The following is a 23,696-nucleotide window of genomic DNA, read 5'->3' as shown; positions in this document are numbered from 1 at the left end:
TGCTTAGCGAGTCTGGTTGTTACAGAACCAGTCAAATGTATTAAATCTCGTATTCAGACGTGGTATATGTTAGCTACCGTCCCTATCCCTGAAGGCCCAGGGTCAATTAGGTCAAAGGCAGCATATATGACGGGTCACGTCTCTTGCAGATATTTGCAAGGCCCTGCTGGAAACACCATTCCAAGCTTTAGGCAGCACTGCTCTCCAAATTTGGCGTCTCATTCTGATGTCCACTTTGGTGGAGCAGTGTTGAAATCTTTGTTGAATTAAAGTCAGTCCTCTTCTGGGGCTTGCTGACCTCCCAAGAGGCGCCAGCCCCAAAGCAGAAGGAGAGTTTACTTACCAAGAACCTTAGTTCTCTGAGTGCTTTGCCTCTGCAGATTCATCCTTCTCATTCTCCTGTCCCTCTCACTTTGAGTATTTGCGACAGTAGCCTTAGGTAGAGGAAGGCCCTGCAGCGAATGGGGTGGCTTCCTTTTCTATTTGTGCCAAACACGTGGGCCCCTAAGAAGAGGTAAATGTGTAGACCCACCCCAGTCATTGTGGCATTGAGGGCACCCAGCCCCAAAGTATGGTGCTACACGGGCAATACACTTGAAGAACTGCAATTAATGGTGGGTGATCTTTTCCCCTTTAATTCAGACTTGGAGCAGCTAATACGCTAGGCTTCATAGATGCATGGATTCTAAAGCCAGAAGGGACCATTGTGATCATCTAGTCTGACTCTCTGTATGACGCGGGCCAGAGATCTGCCCCAAAATAATTCTTGGTGCAGATCTTTGAGAAAAAGCATCCAATTTTGATTGATCAGGGCAGCAAGCCCCTTCCCAGCCCTCCCCCCCAAAGTGCTGGCCACTGATGGGAGTGATGCTTAGGAATTGGACAAGAGGCCATGTCAGTTGCTGGCAAGGTGGAGGCTGCAAGGTCCTTGCACTTCCTGTATCGTAATAGGAACAATGTGTCGCATGAACAACCTGGCCATGGTGCATGGACCCAAGGCTGCGGAGCACACTGCTCAAACCCCTTCCCCTCTATACCTAGGTGCCAGCCGTGGGCACCCTTCAGAGCTCGCCACCAAGTTACTGCCTGTGTGCTCAATCCCCCTTCAAATCAGGTACCAAGCCAGTGTGTATCGTAACAATAATTCTTCTGAACCTACATTTGAAGACAGACATTTTGTCAGTTGAATTGAACCTTGTCACAGGACTGTTGCTGCCCTAAGACAAACGTCAGCAGCCAAAAAGAGATGGTTATTTTTAAATCCAGAGGTGACAGTGTCCTCTTTCAGTGTCTCTAAATCGTCTTTGCAGAACAGTCTTGAACATATACCAGCTTGGGCACAAAATCCACTTGCCCGGGCTATTGCTGAGGGAACTGCTAGTGATATTTGACTTGCCCCCAGAGCGTGGGTGAGTAGCGTTTTGCAAGGCTGATGTAAACTAGCATCAATCATGTGAGGTATTAGAATCAATTGTTTTGCCTGACGGATCCTGCTGTGATACAGCAGCCGTTGTTTATTGTCTAGTATGATTGATGTGGGTTTTCTCATTGAATGGGGCACACAGTTGTGCCATTCCCTGAGCCAATCAGAGAACAGTGGTTCTATGAAAATACAGCTCCTTTTAGTGTCTACAACTCTAATTGGCTGATGTGTGAGTGTGTGTAATTTTTTTTTTTTTTAAAGGAGTTCATCGCTAAACCAGGGTGAGCCATCCAGCTGGTAGACTGGTTTCATCTAACTGGCTTGTTCAGGTTGCATTTGGCATGCCACTGTACTTCTTGTTATCAGATGATAATGGGATTAATCTCCTTCAGCCTTATAAGAGAACACGTCCTTCTTTAGAATTCATAATCACTCATTTTTGTCATGTAACTTTTGATCTACGGCTAAAATAGGAAATGTAAGAGAATTTTTGCCGAAGTTGCCATGTCTCTAGTTTTTGGATCAGGGTTTTTAGTTCCACTCCCCCCTTCCACATTCACGCAGCCTAATACAGCTGTTGTCTTTTCACTCTGCTACTCCAGCTAGAATTTACTTAACTGGTCAGCGCCATGCTCCTGTTTGGACACACATCTGCAGAGGGAAAGTACACTCCTGGACAGATGTGCAGATGCATTCTTAAGTCTAAGTGGATAAATGCATTTTGAGGTTTAAAGAGCTTTCTAATGCTAGCTTTCTCCCCCACTCGTCTATCATTAGCGCAGCCGTGACAGCTGCCCTGGGAGCTGTCTGAAACAGAACTGGGTTGATCAGTTGATAGGCTACCATAGGGGTTGTTTTCAACGTACTTTCATTATCTTCTGCAGAGGACACAATCTGGAGCAGAAGGGTAAATCTGAACCCAGATATGTTCTAAAGGAGAGATGCAGTCAGTGGCCATTCTCTAAGGGCATTTTCTTTCCTTCACAGTGGCTTGTTAAGGTAAGAGTTGCATGTTGTTTGGGGTGTCAGTGGCAGGTGTGTACTTAGCAACTATCCTCTTGGCACTGCAATTATCCGTAGTGTGAACCTGCAGTCCCATCCTGTGCTCTGCTAAATTGAATATAATCTGTGGTCTGCGCTGTGGGGTCAAGTCAGAGGTTCCTGTCTGGGCAGATCCCAGTCAGCATGCGTCAAGGCCTGAAAAAAAGCTTCCAAAATGTCACTGCGCATACTGAAGCTAATGACATGTTGGTCCTGGCAGTGCAGCGAGCATTGCCTTCTGCACGAACTGAGCAGTCCGTGGTGCGACAGCATGGAGTCAGCCCAGGTGGCGGGCACGCCAGGCCCCTCTTCTGCCTGCGGCATCTGTCAGGCAGGATCACATCAGGGTCAGCATCACAGACTTACTGATGATGGAATAATAGACCGCCTAGATTATCCAGCCTAGAGCCCCTGCAGAAAGCAGGGACCCTGTGCTGTACAGTGGATACACTTATCCTTGCCTTGGGAGGCTCTTTCGTGAGCCTTATCAATCCCACTAGGTGATCTAGCCGTCCTTATCCTCATATGGATTTCTAAGACAGCTGCATCCTCTCGTCTCCTGTAACCTGTTACTCCTGGTTTTATTACTAGCCACAAAGGGGGTCGCTTGGTGACACAAATGGCTGCTAAGTGTAGAGCAAGTACACTGACATCCCTGTGTTTCAGCCTGTAGATTACTCTGCCATAGAAGGCCAGAAGGTCAAGTAATATAGCTGGGTTTAAAAAGAGGGTGGGAGAGATTAGATAATTTCATAGCTGCACGAGCAATAGTGGAATCTCCCTTAATTCTAAATAATCCTAAAGAGCTTTAGAAATTTAGCTGCAGCAGCCCTGAAATGCAGCCATCTCCAGAGTGGAGAGCAGCAAGCAATCAATACATTGCATCTAGGTGAGAGGAGGGAAAATTTTGTCCAGGGACAGAGAAGCAACACCATCTCCACTCTAAATAAAAAATGTGTGATCTTTAATATCCAGACAGGTCAGATAGGTTTCTAAAGTCTCATCCTAAAGACCCCTATGTGGCAAACTAAATTTGATCCTGTGCTCCCAGAAGAGAATACTGTGGTGTATTGAAAACTAGGTTAAAATTACAAAACTATTACTTTAAGTTTTTAAGGGTTTTCCTGGTCCTGCTTGCAGGCTAGGGGGCTCTGTAGGGAAGCTTGCGATCTGGGTCTTTCAGCAGTTAGTCTGTAAAGAGCAAGGAGGGGTGAGATGTACTTCGCTGCCTTAGGGACCAGCCTGCTTTATCTCCCAGTTTTTGGTGCTTGTGTGCAAAGATTCTGGATTTCAAGAAATAAAGTATGGGTATATACTTTATATATAATAAAGGGGTATGCGCCAACCTTCCAGAAAGAGCATTCTATGTTTTTATCTAATTTCTCTGTTTATGTGCCTAGAACATAACAGATCCTGATTTTCGGGGATCGGGAATTATTTTTGTCCCCAAATAGAGCATCACTCTGTTGTTCAGTTGCTTTATGAGTTGGATATTTATTTATTTTTAAACTATTTATTTAGGAAATTATAACGAGTTTACAAACTCTTGCTGTGTAAATATCAGAAACAAAGCAATCGTTATGCTAGTGAGCTGTTGTTTAAAGGGACATTATAGGGGGAATATAATTATCCAATTTCTGTTTAACAGGGTGTTACTCTATTACAAGTGAGCGTCATTACAACACCTATGTCATTTCTAGTGATTTTATGAAATGGGGGTAAATCTCTATATACATGAATTTAACAGGCCAGTATGTCTATCAAATGTTAATATTCAAAAAAATTGGATAGGTGTGCCGGGTTTTTGGGGGTTTTTTTTTGCAGGTGAACGTACTTTGTCTGAGTACTGAATAGAAGGGAACGATGAACTGAGCTGTAGCTCACGAAAGCTTATGCTCAAATAAATGTGTTAGTCTCTAAGGTGCCACAAGTCCTCCTGTTCTTTTTGCAGATACAGACTAACACGGCTGCTACTCTGAAACCTGCAAATATCTTAGTGTCTCTCTGTCCTCTGTCTGTTTTGTTGGGTATGTAACTGGTGTGTTAATTTTTCCATAATCACAACCTCCCATCGCTTTTGAACCAGTCCTCAATAGTTGGGCTATTTTTCTTTTTCCAGTGAGAGACTACCAATAGCTGAGAAGCTACCGGCAGATGAGGGATTAATTCTTTGTTTCCTTTTGTGTGACCGTTTCCATTAGGAAGCCCTAGGAGGTTTGCCAAAGGATCATTGGGTAATAAATGTCCAACCATTTGTGATATTTGGTTACAGATTGCATCCCAAATACTCTGTAATGACTGACCATGTCTGTCATATATGCATAAAATCTCCTCTTTTACCACAATTCTCCAATATTTGTCCCCATTCAATCTTGCTCTATTTTTTAACCTGACTGGTGTGAGCTGCCATTGAAACGGTATCTTAATTCCATAAGAATCATTGGCTATTGGCCACTGCTTGAAGCAGGAGAGCAGGCTTGATGGATCCATGGGTTGAGCTGGTCTGGCAAATCCTATATTCCTGTTTGTTTCCCTGGTTTCAGTTATCGCCCTTTACATTTGCTCTTTTAGTTTCCTCTTCACTGGGGAAAAAAAACATGATCAGAAGAGCAGAGCGACTGGAAATGCTGCTCTCTGACAGCAGCAGCTGGGGCCCAGGACTGAGACGATAAAACAAAAACCCTAGAACCAAAGGTTAGGGAATTATATGGGATTTATGGTACAGTGGAGGGAAAATAGATTCTCTGGTTTAATCTCCAGTAATGCTTTGTTTAAAGTTATTAGGCTGTGTTTTATGGCCAGTCCTTTCATGTGGCAAGAAATCCAGGGCCAGCCTAGAGCTGCGAGCCAGAGAAGGAAGAAAGGACTTTCATGCAGGGTGGGGCCACTTGTCTTTGCGTTGGCAAGAGAGCCCCAAGGCCCGACAGAATGCAATGCACGGGATGATGCTGGCAAGTGGGAACTCATGTTTTCTGAATAAATGGGGTCATTGACCAAACAGGAAAATGGAGTCCTTTTAAAAACAGATTGTGGATCTCTATGGAGAGACTCCTCAGTATTGAAGCGAATGTGGATCAGAGTTGTTGTGAAGGCCTGTGCAGTGTGCATGTACGTTCAAGCCAATCTAGAAACTAATATCAATGGCTGATTTAAGGAGTGGTGCTGTCTAAAGTTGCACCCTATAGCTTATGAAAAGCGCAGGCATTTAGGGACAAATTATTCATTATTATTTGTTTGCTGCTTGGTAGTGCTTAGGAGCCCCAGTCACGGCCCAGGCCCCCATTGTAATAGGCGCTGTACAAATACAGAACAAAAAGACAGTCCCTGCCTGCAGTCAAACTTATGTAACCCCCCATTGACTCCACTGGAATTGCACTGACGGAGGGGGGGGGGTCAACTTTTTGTCGATAAGGGTGAATATAGGGATAATAGCAATGGTACCTGTCTAAGAAAGGGCTATTTTAAGAATGAACTGTCTTTCCAACGATGTTTGTGTGAATTGGAACCCCTAAGTGCTTAAGAGAGGTTCTCATTCGGAGAGTCAGAACACCCAGACGACACCATCTGACTGTCGCAGCGAGGAATGGAGTGGCGCTAGGGAGAGCTGGTGAGGATCTAGTGCTAAACAGCAGAGAAATTCCCCATCCCATAGTGTAGAGCTACTGCTTTCTGTTGCCGTATCAAGATCAGACACACATACCGTGCCGATGCCCCTCTGCTAAGTTAGCTGGGTCATTCTTAGCAGTCTGCCTAGTAGGTATTTCTGCTGCTGCTGCGTCCATCACCGAGGTATCGGAGCCCAGGGTTTTAATCAACAACACATGCAGCTGCTGTAGCACTTGGCAACCATTAATTACTCCCCACAGCATCTGTCTGAGGTAGGTACTGTGAATCTTCTTGTCCGTTTCACAGATGAAAATGCCGAGGCAAAGGGTGACGTTTTGCAGCTTGGCTTCCTAAACTGAGGAGTCCAGCTCCATACCCAGTGAGGAAGGGAGGGATAGCTCAGTGGTTTGAGCATTGACCTCCTACACCCAGGGTTGTGAGTTCAATCCTCGAGGGGGCCATTTAGGGATCTGGGGCAAAAGTTGGGGATTGGTGGAGGTTGGACTAGATGACCTCCTGAGGTCCCTTCCAACCCTGATAGTCTATGATATGTAGGCACCAAAATAAATGGTCTGATTTTTCAAAGGTGCCGAACACCAGCAGCTCCCACTGAGCAAGCCCAGAGACGCTGGGCCGGATTCCCTGCTGGCGTACGCTGCTGCAGCCCCAGAGATTTAATGGTGCTGGGCTAATTGCCACGAGCAGATCATTTGTCCCATTAGCCAAAAGTGCTACTTTTGCCGTCATTCTATGGTATGTCCCAGCTTGGACGCCAACACAAATGCTGCTGTGCAATGCAACACAACTAGCTGCTCTTACTGCGTCCGAAATACCAAGGCACGGCAATGGGCCAGTGATGTTCAGAGAGCACAGGGAGCAGCGCTGACTTTCTGCTGTTGTGGGGACGACATGAAGAAGACATGCAGTAACTGCAGGGAATTTGCCCCATACTGAGCGGTATCCTAGTGCAGGCTCAGAGACTCCCAGGAGCTTGTGATAGTTTATAGGCACCTATGTTTAGCACATGATCATTCCAGTCAGGATAACATGCTGCTTTCTTGTCACACGACCGGAGGTCATATTGCCTCCTAAAATAAACCAGAGGAACATCACAGGGCCTTGGCAGAGCTGAGATTTCAGAGCTACTGGTAAAAAAATCCCAACCTGATCAGAGATCAGAGAGGATAAAATAGAAAAAGGAAAGGGAGGCAGGAAAAAAGGGAGATTAAAAAGATACACGCACAGGGCTAGCTTGTCAGTGAGTGTAAATTGGCAGGTCTCCGTGGAAGTCATGTCAGTTTCCGCTCGCTGAGGGTCTGACCCCTTTCGTAGTGTGTGTTAGTGTGCACACACTCTGATGCCAAAGCTGACTTTCCCAAAATTGCTCAGTAATTTTCTCTAATTGAATGAAGAATCAGGACTGTTCAAGCCATTGGCATCACTGAGCCCCTATCAATAAAGCATCTGGATTTGAAATTAGCTGGAGAAATGGAAGGAAAAAAAAAGACAAAGCAGAAGAGAGACTAAACAAAACACGTGATTTCTAGGAACAGTTTGTCTCTGGAGCTATTCGGTCTCTTAGAGTCCTCCCAGCCCTTGTATATTTTAACTGTTTGTGGGACTGTTTCAGATGGAAATGATGCCTGTTTGGTACAATCATTCAGCCTTCCTGCCCTACAAAGCCTGCTCTACCCAAGCTTTTGGTTTAAGAATCATTCGCTGCCAATTAAGCCCCTCTCTTTTCTTCCTTGACAGCTGCAGCCTCTCCTTCAGGGAGGCTAGCTGCAAGGGTATGTTTCACTGACCTGTAAAGCGAGGCGCACCATTGCCCAGCTTCCTGCCTATATATAGCCAATCTGCCGAGCTGCCTGTTATGAATAAGCAATAAGACACAGCAGGCTGCCTTGATGTTCTTTGCTTCTACTGCCCTGAGGGGGGACGAAGCCCATGGCAGAGTGACTTTGACTCTACCGACACCCTAGATGTGGGCGAGATCCTTCTCCCTAAGCTGCTCACTGCTCTTATAAATGGCGTGGTTTAAAACAGAAAAGTTCCTGGGTTAATTAAGACTGAAGTGCAGATATGCTCTTGATTCCTAAAAGCTGAACCCACAACCTGTCACTGCCTAACCCAGCACTTACTGCAGCAAAAGGACGTTTTATTTGTGTTGTTATTCTTCCTTCCCCTCCCTCCAGTGAATGTAGTGGTGATGATCCATGGCAGGCTGACAGCCCTAGGTGTTGCACTGCTCAGTACAACCTCAGGATAAGCCAAGAAGGGCCTGCAGGCCTAGCAGTTTCATCCATGCTTCTCCTCCAAACAGCCTCATTCTGAAGGTGAGACCATAGGTCAATTTCTAACCCTTGCTTTGTGGCTGGGAAGACAGGTGTGGGCTCCAGGAGGCCCTCGGTGTGTGTGATGATTATGACTTGGTTATGGTCCGACCATGCCCTCCTCCAGTTGGAAATTGGGGTTCACCCTTATTCCCACCAGGGTGGAGAGGGCTGGTCCACTCACCGAGACTGATTTCAGATTTCCCTGTGAGAGATTTCCCTGCATCTGCTGGCCCTCTCTATCACAGGTCATTATGATCCTCCAGATATTTGGTATTCAGATGACCTGCAACAGAAAAAGCACACCAGGTGGAGGCTAGAGTACCGTGGTGAGCATCAGTTGAGACACAGAGAGTTTTTTAAGTCCTGTACTGAGGCTGTGTTGGAGGCAAAGAGCTCTCTTCCTTCTCTAGAGTTCACAAAGGTCCAAGTGGTGGAGTTACTCCAGATAGTGGACAGATAAATTGAGGAGTCCAGGCTTCCCCACTTAGAAACTGTGTGAATGTTTCTTGAGCGGAGTTTTCAGTTCGGTGGACAAGTTGCTCAGATTTGGACTAGGCTAGCTGCCGCGGTAGTGGCAAATCCACATTGACAAAGGCACCTCTTCACTGCTGGAGTTCCAGCCAGTTTTGCTCAGGGAAGTTCTAGGTATGGGGGAACTCGCTGAGAAGAGAGCTCACAATCTAGATGTGTGTCCCTCTCGTCTGATAAAGCCAACCAGAGTGGATTGTTGGTGGAGATCACGAGTTTAAAGTCAGACGTGACTGTCACGTCATCTAATCGGACCTTCTGCATATCAATACCGTCCAGCCACTTCCACTCGACGTCCAATAACCGGAATTAGATCAAAGTATTACAGCTTCCAGGACGTAGGCACTGACTCCATGGGTGCTCTGGGGCTCAAGCACCCACGGAAAAAGCCAGCCACAGCTGTTCAGCGGTGCCACAGATCAGCTGTTTGGCAGCTGGCAGGAGGCACTTGGGGGAGGGTGAAGAGCAGTGAGTGGCAGGTGGGAGGCGGGCTTCAGGGAGAGGAGTAGAGTAGGTGCGGGAAGAGATGGAGCAAGAGTGGGACCTCTGGGAGAGAATGGAGTGGAGGCAGGAAGAGGTGGAGTGAGGGCAGGTCTTTGGGAAAGGGGGTGGAGCGGGGGTGGGAAGAGGTGGAAGGAGGGCGGGGCCTCGGGGGAAGGAGCAGAATGGGGGTGGGGCCTCCGGGTGGAGCACCCACGAGGAAAAATAAAAGTCAGCACCTATATCCCAGGACACTAAACTGTGGTGTGCCATGGGCAGAGAACAAGGGGCTGCTCCAATGCAGTGGCAGGGGCTAGATGAAGTGAGCTATGCCCAGATGATCCAGGCTTCCCAAAGGAAAGGCAAGATTGTGGCTTCCTTTGCAGGAGCAGTCAGTCATTTGGTCCGTGCTCTAGAAATGTCCTGTGTGGCTGCGCTTTCCAATTATCACCCCACCTCTCGTGGGGAGGCAGCTTTGATGTTATCCCGAGAGGCTGCAGATTTCCTCCATCATGGCGAATCCGACCTCTGGGCTGCGTGTGAACTATGGGGGCGTCCTTGATGGGTGCTGTCTCCCTGGCACTGTCTCTGATGAATCTTTCAGAGGGCTCAGAAACCCTGAATACAATTGGCCACCAGGCTGCGTTGGATGGGGAGAGGGGATGTGCAGATATTTTTTGTACTGTTCCAATGTTTGCTGCAGATGATCAGGACCTGCTGATGGTTGGAGCTAAAGCTTCACTTCATACTCGTGAGCCTCACCGCTAGGTCGGCCTACATTTTAAGTGTGACCGGGCCTCATGCTAGATCGTGGGTTCTTGACTTTGTGACCAGTCAGCCCTTCCTATGTTTCTAAATGGGAGAAGGGGCCCAGCTAAACCCTAGCTAGATGGGAGGATGGTCCCACACCATAAAGAGAACCACTGGCCTTGGTCTGCACTTAAAAATTATATATCAGCACAGCTTTGTTGGGCAGTGGTATGAGAAAAACACACCCCTGACTGACCTAGCTCTGCTGACAAAACCCCCAGTGCAGATGCAACTATGCCAATGGAAGAGCACTTCTGGTGACACAGCGAACGTTTGGGGAGGTGGTGTTCCTGCACCGCTTTAGGCAGCGTCTTCCCTCGGGGGGCTATGCCGGCACAGGCTCTGTAGTGTAGACATAGCCTAAATGATCATAATGGTCCCAAATGGCCTTAAAATCCAAGAAATAGCCCTGTGCCTCAATTTCCCTATCTGTAAACAGGGATAATAATACTTCTCCCTCTCCCAGGGGTGCTAAGGCTCACATCTGTAAAGTACTTTGATGGAAGGTGCTCTGGAAGTGAAAAGTATTTCTTACCATCTTCATTATGAGATGTGGCAGAGTTGCCTGGAGATTTAAGCATTACCCACCTGGGCAGGTTATCCTTTCCCAGACATTCTTTCACCTGGAGAAGGCATCTTTTAGAAATCTTGGCAAAGGTTGGAAAAAGGCGAAGCACTTCAGACATACACACACCCCACAGACAGATCTGAGTCCACTAAGTTAAATGAGGCTGGGAATGAGCGGCAGGGAATGGACCACTTGATGCTTACCTGTTCTGTTCATTCCCTCTGGGGCACCTGGCATTGGCCACTGTCAGCAGACAGGATAGTGGGCTGGATGGACCTTTGGTCTGACCCAGTATGGCCGTTCTTATGTTCTTAATGCTTTTTAAAAGGGATCACAGTCTATGGTAGTTCGCTGAGTCCATCCTTGGCTACTGCACAAAGAACACTGACTGTACAGGGGGGAAAAAATGGCCCATGCTGCACCACCCATCTTTTTAGCATGGCGATACTGGTGAGACAGAAATGCATAGAGATCTCCTGGTATTTATTCCATCAGCTATATCAATACCATAGAATAAGGAGGGTATATAAGGGGTAGAAAGTCAGACAAAAACTTGGCATGGTTACATCACAATGTATAGATAGATTTTCCTCTCATTACACAGAGTAGGCCCCATACTGTAGAAGTGACACGGCATTTGAATGCATTTCCAATAAGTGACATTTCTTACACGGAAGGGCGATGGTGGTCTAAGCTGACTGAGCCCCAACTGGTCTGGGCTCTATTCCTGACCCTGCCACTGACTTGGGCAAATAGCCTAACTGCTCTGTGCCTCAGTTTCCCCCTCTCTAAAATGGGACCGATATAGCTGTCCCTTCCTTTGCTAAGTGCTTTGAGATCAATACATGAAAGGTGCTATCAAGGCAAAGTAGTTGTATTATTTCTTGGCGTTAGTTACGTGGATGTGGGAAATTTCCCTGTCACGGCTTGTGTCTGGAAAGCAAAGGGAACACCGGGCATCGCCTCCAGGAGGTTTGCTCCAAATCTCCTTCACCAAGATGGGAGTGAAGGCAGAGCAGCAATGCCAGTCTGCTCCTCTAAAGAGGTTCTTTGCTCCCATTCACAGGCATGGTTCAGCAACCCGCATCACAACCCTCCCGCCCTTCTGCACTGAAAGATTCAAATGGACAGAGGAACGCGGTCCCCCACGTGAGCAGTGGCACAGGCAGGTTTAGATCCGACCTCCGGAGGGGTGCTTGGGGGAGGACAGTGCTGCCCCCCGACCCCGGCCTCGCACTGGAAACCACACTTCCAAGAGGAACAGGGCACGTAAGTCTGTTTGGGGGAATCTAGGCGGAGCATGGGTTCAGAAAAGGTATCCAACTCACACAGGTAAGGGTGACAAACTCAGTGGGGTTCCCACTGGTTAATTTTCATACACCATCGTTTCCCCCAGACCATCCATTGCATCCCTCCTCCCCCCAACATTATATGGTAAAGAATGGGGTATGTCGAGGGAACCAGCTGCGTCACATAACAGAACACTTTTCAGCTGACTGCTTCAGGTCCTCTAGCGTGGCCTGGGCTTTATCCTTCAGGGAATCAAGGTCCAGGTTCTGGATGTTGGTCAGCTGTCCGATAACAGAGTCCTTTTCCTCTTCCTCCTCGTTGTCTTGCTCTATCATCTTGGCCAACTCCTTTGGGAGCTCCACGTCCCCTCCTGCCAGCTGGATCTGACTATCATCTGTTTCATTCTACAGGGTCACATCAATCAAAGAGAAGAGCATGAGTGAGTAGTTCAGAATCAGGCTCTGGGACAGAGATAAGGAAGGAGAACAAGTAGGAAGTGGACGAGATTAGAAGCCCCAGTTCAGCACTGAACGTAATCACTTGCTCAGCATTAAGACTAACACGGCTGCTACTCTGCAAACTGAAATCAAAGAGAGTGGAACATATGCCTCAATGTTTTGCTGAGTAGTGCTGGATTTCAGCATATGCTTAACTTTACTCAGTCTTAAGTCACCTGCTGAATCAGGACCAGATTGGGAGCATCAATACACTGACGAACCACAGGATGACTTTGAAAGAGTCGGCACAACAGTTGGAGAGGGTCAGTAGCTACTGCAGAAAAGATTCACGGAAGAAAATAGACTATGTATTTGAACAAAAATATCAATGCGAATGAGAGCTGGGTGAACGAGGCAGAGAGACTCGTGAATTAATACGTGTTCCTTCACTTTGAACATCTTTCCCCCTCTTGTGTGTTTACAGAAACAAACCCCTGAGCGATCCACTTACCTGTCACTAATGGTGGTAGAAAATGATTTTTGCCCTGTGTATAAGACGTGCATGTGTGTTTATCCACTAGGGACACTGAAACAATATTAAGGGACTGAACTGACCTTTCAAAACTAAATCAACACGGGGCAATTTAGAATATTCACAATCAAGTCAGAGAATTTTTAAAAAGCGCTTTTTTGTTGAATGCACTTAAAGAAACCCTAACCCTAAGCTCTTGAGTTAGTCCATGAACAAAGAAGGAGGCTGAATTTTTGTAGATTAAATTGTTCCCAGTGAATCATTCATACAGCTCTAAGCAGACGTACCAAAATAGGAATTAGCCTAAGAAAGAGCAGGTGAAATGGAGGGGGGAGGCAATGCCGGTTGAAGGAAGATATTGTTACTGTACTGTCAATGAAATCAATGGGAATTAGGTGCCTAAATACCTTTGAGGATCTAGGCTCAAGTGGCTGACTTCAGTGGAGTTTCTCCTGATTTGCTATTTATATTGAGGTAGCAGCCAAATCCCTGGTGAAACAGATCAGTGAGAGTAGCCGCACAATGGGGCTTTGCAGACAGAAAGTGATTTTGAGCAGGAGAAGGTGAGTTGACAGTACAGCAGAATGGCTCACATGACAGATTGCCAGAAAAAAAGATGTACACGTTGGCCTATTACTAATTGCCACTCAATGGGACTGCTGTCTTCTGGCCAGCCGGACAGGTGGCTGCAGAGTGCAGTGGTATTGCTAGGCATTAGCAGGTGAGCATCAGCACAGGGTTCCCGGTTCAGAGCTGTAGGGAAGGCGTGAGAGTGTTGCACTGTGGTTTTTAAGAGGCTGCAGAGCTGGTATTGTATCTAATCCACCAGCCAGATATAAAAAGGGGTCTGATTAATGAGTTAGAGGAACCCATCAGTTAGAAAAATGGCATTGCTCTCACATTAGGTGCATATCTGGTGGTCATCACCGGGGCAGATGGAGATGCTGGTAGTGGTGCAGTTTTTCTATATCACGTAATGTTTAAATGTCATCAGGGAGCCAATCTGAAGAAAACCATAAAAATCACAAAAAGGGTCATAATTTCAAGATACATTGTCTAATTTTGACCAAAATTGGCAGAAACCTTCTAAATACAATTGATAGCACAATTATATACTCAGAACAGTACTGGTTTGGAAAATTTGGGAAATATTTATCCCCAGGTGATATATTTGATGCATTTTCTTGTCCTTTTAGGCCTTTGGGTAAAGCAAAAGTCTGTAGTCACACAACAGTATGAGCTTGTTTCTACCATGTAATACCTCAAAATGTTTGTCATTATTTGTACAATGGACTGATATTGAAATATTTTTCAGTCTGCTATTTTATATTTTATGACTATGGGCTATTGTCCAATGATCCACCAAATGAAATTAATGGGCAGCAGGTTTAAAACAAATAAAAGGAAGTTCTTCTTCGCTCAGCTCACAGTCAACCTGTGGAACTCCTTGCCTAAGGAGGTTGTGAAGGCTAGGACTATAACAGGGTTTAAAAGAGAACTGGATAAATTCATGGAGGTTAAGTCCATTAATGGCTATTAGCCAGGCTGGGTAAGGTATGGTGTCCCTAGCCTCTGTTTGTCAGAGGGTGGAGATGGATGGCAGGAGAAAGATCACTTGATCATTACCTGTTAGGTTCATTCCCTCTGGTGTACCTGGCATTGGCCACTGTTGGTAGACAGGATGCTGGGCTGGATGGACCTTTGGTCTGACCCAGTATGGCCGTTCTTATGTTATTCCTGCATTGGCAACTGATGTTAATGCAGCATATACCATGATGATGAAATATTTTGAGGAGATGCTCCACTCTCTGAGCCAAGACTGGGCCTATGTCGTGTACGATGAAGCAATCTACTGCAAAGCACAGATTATTAAATGGAGGAATCAAAAGGAATTTAACCATGACCACGTTGATGTGGGAGGCATGAATCGTGCAATGAATTTTGTGGGTGATATAGGCAGTGTGATGCAGGAAAGTGGGTTTGAAGACATCTTTGTGGAAGCCAGCAACTATGGTGGTTTTACCATCAGCCATATTCTAAGAGGGAGAGCATATAACTGTGGTGTTGGAATCCACAGACTTATAAATGAGGCAATGAATTGCTTGAAATGGATGGCCCTTGGCCGTTCCATGAACAATGGTGAGAAGATGGGGAGAGATACATCTTGGAGAAAATTCAAACCCTCGTTGAAGCATTTGAAGCTGTGGAGAAGGCACACAGAGAAGACAGAGTGGAAGCACAGAATGCTGTGGCAGACTTCATGAACAGAACCCAATCAGCTCATGGACATTTATGTTACCCAAGGAACAATCTGTTCAGATACATTTCTGTTCTGGGAGAACTATGTAATGGATTTCTCCCAGCTACTGATAGATTACAGAGCAGCAAAGAGAGATGATAACAAGGCTAGGGAACTTGAGACATTTGCAGTGTGATCACGTAAATTATGCTAGGTGGGGATGTGTAACTGTAGCAGAAGCCAGATTTCTGGAGGAGGAGAAGCCAGCTATATATCATGCCTTAGCTGATAGCCAAGGAGCAGTCTACTGGACTGCCAGACCTTTCAGTGGCATATGGCGTGACATGGCCGTCGAGCAATCTCTCAGCAAGGACTGTGGGAAGCATCATCATCTTTGACAAAAGATAAGGCTCTGACCAAGTATTACCTGACTTCACGTTTTGAGGCAGTTGTAACAGCTATGACAAAACAAATGTGTGGAATGCAGCCTTCAGCAACAGAGCTCCACCAAGAAGCTACCACACAGCGCATGGCTGCAGATGAAACTGCTGTCCCAGATATTAGAAAAGTTGTGACTGAATGACAGTTCCTTTTAGCCCTGAACTTGGAATGAGCCCAGATGACAGACAGCCACATGTGAACATTGTAACCTCTTCTGGGGCCCCACCTGAAACTGCAGAAACTTTGTGCATGAGAAGAGAGAATGGCCCACAAGAAAGGAAGCAGTTTGTAACCAGTAGGCTGCAAAGGGGTGAGATAGATCTCTTTGGTCCCATAGAAAGGTCTAATCTCAAATCACTGGTAATTTCAACAAGACAATCAAACAAAAGAAGCAGCAGACAGCACAAGGGACCACTATTGATTGTCAGATATCCCGCAAGCTGACAGTTGTTGCCTAGCGCAGAGATGTTGGTAGCCAGTGTGTGATGAAGTGTGAGCTGGCACCTGTTCCACTTTCCCTCTTCAACTTGGATAGAACTCTAAAGACCCCAAAGAACTGCACACTGTCTTGGCTGGAGAAAAATCTATCCATGGTTGAGTTACCAGCCACCTGTGAGCCAACATTAGCTATTACTGACATCATGAGGATTCTGCCAATGGTGTGCACCAACCCTACCAAGTCAAAGACTTTTGGGGAGCTGTCTGATGAGCTACTGACTGGGGAGGGAGGTGTCCTAGCTGTGGGTTCAAGAGTGATTCACACGTTTTCTGTGACCCAATACATATTTAATAAAAGGGGGAAGTTGAGGTGGCAGACCCCTGTTTGCACCCTTTCTCCTCAAACACAGAAGAGAATGGAACCAGGGTCTTCAACAGCCCAGCTGAGTGCCCTAACTGCTGGGCTATAGAGGGCTTCTCATGCCAGGCTCCTCTTTTGATATTTAATTAAAGTGGACCAGCTTCAACAGGAAAGATTGAAGGAGCTCATGACTTGTTTTTCCTCAGGCAGCTGGAGGAGTTGAACGAGGGTCTTCAGCATCCCACCCGAGTACCCTAACCACTACAGAGGGCTACTCTTGCTTGTTTTTGCCCAACTGATATTTAATTAAAGCCCAGGGGAGCTCGCTGTTCAAATTGCTTTTCCTCATCAGGAAGCTGGAGGAATCAAACTAGGGTCTCCAACAGGCTAGGAGAGCACCCTAAGCACAGAGGGCTACTTGTGGCTGCTTTGGCTCACTTAATATTTAATTAAAGTGAAACAGCTGCAACAGGAAAACCTGCGGGAGCCCCACTTCTGAACACGTCATTACCCAGCTGTTAGGACAGTCACTTGTGAGGTAGGAGAGCCCTGTTCAAATCCTGTCTCAGCAAGCAACAGGGGTTGACCCAGAGTCTCCCAGAGCCTGGGTGAGTACCCGGCCCACTGGCCCACTGCATGATTCTCACACTCTCTCTGGCCCAATAGTTCATTATGGAATTAAAGTGGAACAGATTTGACAAGAGATGAGCCCACATCAGAAGATCCCTTAGTTCAGTGATTAGGGCTCTCACTTGAGCGAGGGCAGCTCTCTAGTCAAATCCCTTCTGCACACCAGGCAGAGAATTAAATTGACCCAGGCTCTCCTGTATTCAGGGTACATACCCCAACCATTGAGTTACAGTCTAAGGGTGGCTATCTCCTCTCCCCCCACCTTGTATGGCATTAGGTAGCCTATGAGTCTGGCTACCAAAGCAAGCCCTACAGGGCCCTGCTTATTGCCCCTGGTTTGAGAATTGTGCTGGGGCTTAGGCATGAGCAAGGCATCTGGTTCCTAGCAGGACGTAGCAGTGCCTGAAACTGGGACTTAACCTCCTATGTCCCTTTTTGGAGCTGGTTTTATGTGCCTTGGTGTGGTCTGTGTGCCCATGCTTAGCACCCCTGAATTCTGGGCACACACATGCTCAGTTCACGCCCCAGCTCAGCACTGCATGCCTGCTGCATCAGTGCTGTCTGTACCACCGCCTAAAACGCTGCTGGAGTTCTCTCGTTATAAAGCCAGGGCAGGGGAAAGGGCAGCTCTATTCACCAAATGACCCCCCAAACTGTACCCCAGATGCTATTTTGGGTCTTCATCGGGCATACCAGGTCTCAAACCAATCTGCCTCTGCATTTTCATTTTACAGCATTTTAAAATTAAACACAAGTCATTTGCCAGGAAGGGAGTTGTATCCCAGGCGCCCCTTGACCATGACCTCAAATTTGCACCACACACATGGTACCCAAAGCCTTCTCCTAGCATATACATTTCCAAGCCAGTCTTACTCTGCCTGTGACCTATAGAGTATCTGGCATTCCATGTCTGGCTCACAACAGCACCACTTTGTAGAACCAAAGGGACAGTCGAACGGTGCTCGGATTCTTGGCCGTCGGAGTTGTGTGTTGGTCATCTCAGGGGAAGGCGAGTGAGATACATTCTGTATGAACACTGCTCATTTCCCCCTTAGCTTTGTGCAAAAGAAACATGATTCTTCCCATCCCAAGAACAAGTGGGAAATACCAGCTGTGGTGTGTCAGTAACCTAACTGCAGGCTGTCATTTATAAGCCTGCTCCCATCACTCACAGGATGAGCAGTTTTGAGGGCAAAGAGCAGAAACACTCAGCCATGGTCACACATCAAAGATGATCTGACAGTCCAGGAGGTAGCTTCGTCTCTGCCTGTTGATGGCTTATTGAATTAGGCCCATTACTTTGAATTCATGGCATGGACAGACCTGACCTCACCAGAGAGGTAATGGGGACCCAAGCAGTAGCTGAATCAAGTAGTCCTTGCTCAGGATATTAGGAAGATTTGAAGGTAGCTAACTGCAGTCCAGCCCGTTGCTGCTTTTTTCAGAGGCAGCAGCCTCTGTCTCACTGGTATCTTTGTTACAGTGTGATAAGAAGGAAGCATCTCTGCATAATGGGCACTACCCGTTGTTTGCTCAGGACAAAACAAATGAGAAACTGCCACCAACAATGGCCTCCTTCAGGCAGCACCTGACACATGCTAATGATCAGTCACACATATGGAATCATGCACCAGCTCAGTATCTTTGTGTCCCCTGTCAATAACAGATGGGTGATGGATAGCAGGGGACAGCTTGTTCCTAAAATGATGGTGTTGGCACCTGCTCCAGAAGCCACCCTCACCTTTGTGCAGTGTGGCTGTGAGAGGACCTGTGCAACAGGGAGATGCAAGTACAACAGGGAAGCTTTGGTGCGCTCTGGTGCATGCAGCCGTGGCAGGGCCGAGTGCAGCAACAAACAGCGTGTTGAACGCATCAGACACAGATTCTAAGGGGGAGTAAAAATGCTTCAACTATCTGCAAATCGTGGGGACTATTTTAGTGAGTAAATATTGCTCGAAGGGGTGTTGCATTAGCCATTTAGTGGCTCATAGTTATATGGCGGGGTTATGTAAGCATACATGGTTATACTTTGTTATGCACACGATACATCAGACAAGACTTTCTAAGCCCTTCTTCTAAGAGTCATTACTTAAAGCGATTTACAGATATTGTCATTGTAGTCAATGATAGTAAGACGATAATAATTACTTGAATACTGCGTTAAGTTCTGGTCACCCCATCTTAAAAAAGATATATTGGCATTGGAAAAGGTACAGAAAAGGGCAACAAAAATGATTAGGGGTGTGGAACAGCTACCATATGAGGAGAGATTGATAAGACTGGGACTTTTCAGCTTGGAAAAGAGACAACTTGGGGGGGGGGATATGATTGATACAAAATCATGACTGGTGTGGAGAAAGTAAATAAGGAGGTGTTATTTACTCCTTCTCATAACACAAGAGAGAGGGGTCACCAAATGAAATTAATAGTAAGCAGGTTTAAAATGAACAAAAGGAAGTATTTCTTCACACAACTCACAGTCAACCTGAGGAACTTTTTGCCAGAGGATGTTGTGAAGGCCAAGATTATAACAGGGTTCAAAAAAGAATTAGACAAATTCATGGCAGATAGGTCCATCAATGGCTATTAGCCAGGATTGGCAGGAATGGTGTCCCTAGCCTCTGTTTGCCAGAAACTGGAAATGGGTGACGGGATGGATCACTTGATAATTGCCCTGTTCTATTCATTCCCTCTGAAGCACCTGGCATTGGCCACTGTCCGAAGACAGGATACGGGGCTAGATGGATCTTTAGTCTGACCCAATATGGCCCTTCTTATGTTCTTACAGTTGTACCATGAGTGCTTTAGACTTTCATCTCCAGCTGAGCAGATAACCATGTTTTATAATTAAGGGGTAGGGGCCTTATTATCTGCATAGCTTCAGAAAAATAACAGACAGAAAAACATTTCTCAAATTAGTCCATTCTACAAATAATGACAATGTATTACATGGTACAAACAAGCTCATATTGTCGTGCAACTACAGATTTTTGTTTTAACCAAAGGGGTGGGGGAAGATGGGAAAATGATAAAATATACCACCTGTACTATTTTGAGTATGTGGTTGCATTATCAATTGTATTTCAAAACTTTCTGCCAATTTTGGTTAAAATTAGACAATGTTTCTCTGAGTTGTGGCCCTTTTTGTGAGTTTCTGTTTTTTCCCCCCAGTTGGATGCCTGATAAACTTTAAATATAAAGTGATATAGAAAGAACTGCACCAGTTCCAGCATCTCCATCCACCCTGGTGATGAGCACCAGACATGTGCCAAGCCTGCGATAGCAAAGACATTTTTCTAGCTGATGGGTTACCCCTTAGTGCCCCAAATGAGTCTGGGCTGGTAGACAGGTAGGTAGACAAGGGAAGCAGCAGGGCAATCAATTGCAGTAGAAAGGCTTGTGGATAGAGGAAGGCTGAGTGAGAGAGGATGTGACTAGAAGCACAGAGTCTTGCCTTAGTGGAAGTATTATCCTCCTGGGAAACTGACTAGAGTAGAGTGGTTCGTAGGAATGCAAAGCCTTACTCAGCTGTAAATAGGACACAAGCAGCCAGGCCCAGGGCTGATCCCCTCTCTGAGCTCATGCTTCCCCAAGAGCGTGGGGGTGGTGTGGGGCAGGAATCCTACCTCCTGTACCCCCATCCTGGTGCCTAGCTGGTAGCCAGCCCAGAGACAAGCAGTTGGAAAGAATGCTCTTGAGGAGCCATGAGCTGGAATTCAGAGTGTTCCCCTTGAATGCAGGGCTGCTGACAAGGCCACAGAGCTGGTGAGCGCGCCTCGCTCTTTACCTTGGGGAGCCGGTACTTGTCTCTAAAGTGGGTCCGGAGCGTGGCTCTCTCTGCTTTGCGCTGGGTGAACTGGGCATCCCTTTCCATCCTGGAAACAACATTAGAAAACAAAGGCTGTCAGCCTGCTCCCGTTCCGCTCGCTAGGCCGGGTTGGGTGAGGAGGTGTCCAATGCAGGTCACTAATGCCCATTCCCTGAGCTCCCGCATGCACTGAATGGAAGCCCTGATCTGACGTGAACAGGTCTTAATTCGCCAGATGGGGCTTGAAGGCTGCTTTCCAACTGGCATCCAGAAGAGGCTTCCCCCACCTGAGCCTCTGTCTCCTACAGCCACACACAGGGGAATACAGCAGCAGCAGGGGAAGGAGTTTACTGCCAGTTTCTATTGCAAACGCCTGCCTGGACATTATACACAATCTAATCAGCACATAACACTTGAGGAAAAAAACCGGCCAGTGTTTACCGTCAAGAACAAATACATCGATGAACCTCCCAGGGTTTGCAGCTATTTTGGGCCATCTCTCAGGATCCTCCTAACTTTAGTTTATTTAATGGTCAGCCAACTGGAGGCTAGAAAGCTGGAAATGGACACAACCGTCTCTTCAGCTTGCTTATTTCTTTCTTCACGTCAATTACCTTTGCACCTGAATTTCATTGCCACAGAAATCAATCACTGCATGAGTCCAGTTTGAGCAGTGCAGCAAGCGGGCCTGGACAAATTCAGTGACCAGACTGCAGCCCTATTGGGCAGGTGGGGGGTAAGGGAGGCGCTTTCTCCAGGCTTGTTTCTGTCAGGTTTGAAGGCTCTGCGTGTGCGGAGGAAGCCTGACTACAATCTGGCCCAGATTGCGGTGACGCCCTTGGGCATGCGATTTCACGCCCAACCCCTTCAGCACCTACAGACGTCCGCCAGCCTCCGCCCAAAAAGCAGGAACCAGAGACACCAAAACAAACTTCGGGGGAGCGCCATAAAAAATGACGGTAGCGGAAGGTGGCCCGGGAGGAGAAGACAAACCCATCCCGCCGATGCGAAAGCGGATTAAAAGATAACGGGTGCCATTAAAACTAAAATTCCCCGCCTTCCACAGCCATTTGAACCTATTTACGGCGATGTCTTCTGCCGCTTGGCGTTTCCTTTGAGAAGGCAAAGGCAAGGCGGCCATCTGCGAGCCCTGGGTGTAAACCACCCACCCAACCCAAGACCCCCCCTCCCCCGGCCCCGCTTCCCAAACGGCAGGTCTACGCTGGCTGCACCGCGAGTTTCGACCCACGGACACTCGGGGGGTTGAGGGCGCGCTGAAGTTAGCTACAGCCCCGCCGCGCGGTCGGCCACGGGGGGAGCTGGGCGTTTAGCCTAATCAGCTAGGGACAATGAGCCTAATTCAGCGGCAGCCCGCCGGTTTGCTGGGTCACAGGAGTCCTGAGTCAGCTGCATGCCTGGTCGGGCTCGGCGCTGCTGTAGAGGCGGAGGCGCTGGGGAATTTCCCGGACTTCCCCTCTCCACCACACCCCGCGTTTTCCATGCTCCCTTGCCATTTGGAGGGGGTTCCTGCCTGGCATCTCCCCTGTGGGGCAGTCCCGATTTGCCGGCCAGGAGCCCCTCGATGCATTGAGCGAGAAGCCCGGACGCCTCTGACATTTTTGGGAGGGGGCAGGGGGCATGAATCTTACCAGGCTTTCTCTAACCTGCTCCCGAAGGGAAAGCCCCTCAGGCGAGCAGAGAAGGTGGGTGAAGGGCTCCCACGGTCCGAGGGCACCTGCCCCACGCGGGAGATGAGGTGGCCAGAAGGGTCACACACCGCCAGCCCCCCCAGGCGCGCTCCGCACTTACTTTTCCTCCACTAGCTGCTTCTGGTATTCTTCATACTCCTCCCGCGTCATCCCCTGGGCTTCGGCCGGGGACTTCTCGCCATCCCCCTTCTCCTCGCCGCCCAGCCCCCCGGCCAGGCTCTTCAGCTGGCCGCCCACCATGGACTTCACCATGAACGCCATGGCGGGGCGGGCGCTGGGGCTCGGCTGAGCGAGAAGCAGCGGCGCGGCTGGAGCGCTCGGCGTCCGCTCGGCTCTCGGCGCCCGGGCTCAGACCAGCCGCGCTCCGCCTGCCATGGACGAGCGGCCCCGGGTCAGCACCGCAGCCGATGGACAGCTCCGAGCGCCTCCGCCTCGCGCGGCCAGCGCCTCGCTGGGGTGCGCTCGACGGGCTCCCGGGCAAGGTTCAGCACCGCAACGCGTGGACAGCTCCAGCCGCGCGGGGTTGCGTGTGGGCCGGAGCGGGGAGAGGGCTCCCCCCCTTCTCTAGGGGAACGCGACTCCAGCGGTGCTGGGCGAGTCTGAGCTCAACTCGCAGCCTCCCCAAGCTTTACTCTGCCCCCTCGCTCCCCCGGCCCGCCCCGCCCACCACGCCCCTTTGGAAAGGAGGATTAACTTGTTTACTGGTGTGACGCCAGCAGACCACATGGCTCCAGCCCCGGGCTCCTGCTTACAACCCTCGCCCTCGCCCCGTGCAGCTAAAACATGGGGCGGAGGCGAGCGAGTGAACATCGGGGAGGCTTTTTTCACACCCTGGCGGCAGCGTGTGTGTGGCTGGGAACGAGAGCGAATAGATGGAGATGTCTGACCGTTCGGCAGCGCATCGCTATGGCGAACAGCGGGCAAAGGGAATCACCAGCCAAAAGTCAAATCCAGCCTCATCGCTGTGAGAGCGATAAAATCGCCCCCTCCCCGCCTTTAAAGGGTGAGTGTTGGCGCTG

The 23,696-nt window shown here is 48.1% G+C and overlaps 1 protein-coding gene across 1 annotated transcript; it reads right to left on the bottom strand.

The window, feature by feature from the left end:
• Positions 1-11,258: 11,258 nt before the first annotated feature.
• Positions 11,259-23,312, bottom strand: CPLX3 (complexin 3). The gene is made up of 3 exons (XM_007065865.4): positions 22,778-23,312; positions 20,948-21,035; positions 11,259-12,486 (listed from the first exon to the last, which is right to left on the bottom strand). Exons 1-3 carry the CDS (start codon positions 22,936-22,938, stop codon positions 12,262-12,264), a joined length of 474 nt encoding a protein of 157 aa, XP_007065927.2. The 5' UTR covers positions 22,939-23,312; the 3' UTR covers positions 11,259-12,261.
• Positions 23,313-23,696: the final 384 nt, after the last annotated feature.

The sequence above is a fragment of the Chelonia mydas genome, chromosome 10 (genome assembly GCF_015237465.2).
Source record: "Chelonia mydas isolate rCheMyd1 chromosome 10, rCheMyd1.pri.v2, whole genome shotgun sequence".
In the NCBI taxonomy this organism is placed as follows: Eukaryota; Metazoa; Chordata; order Testudines; family Cheloniidae; genus Chelonia; species Chelonia mydas.
Note: the sequence above shows the minus strand (reverse complement) of the source record. Positions and strands in the feature narration are given on the sequence as shown.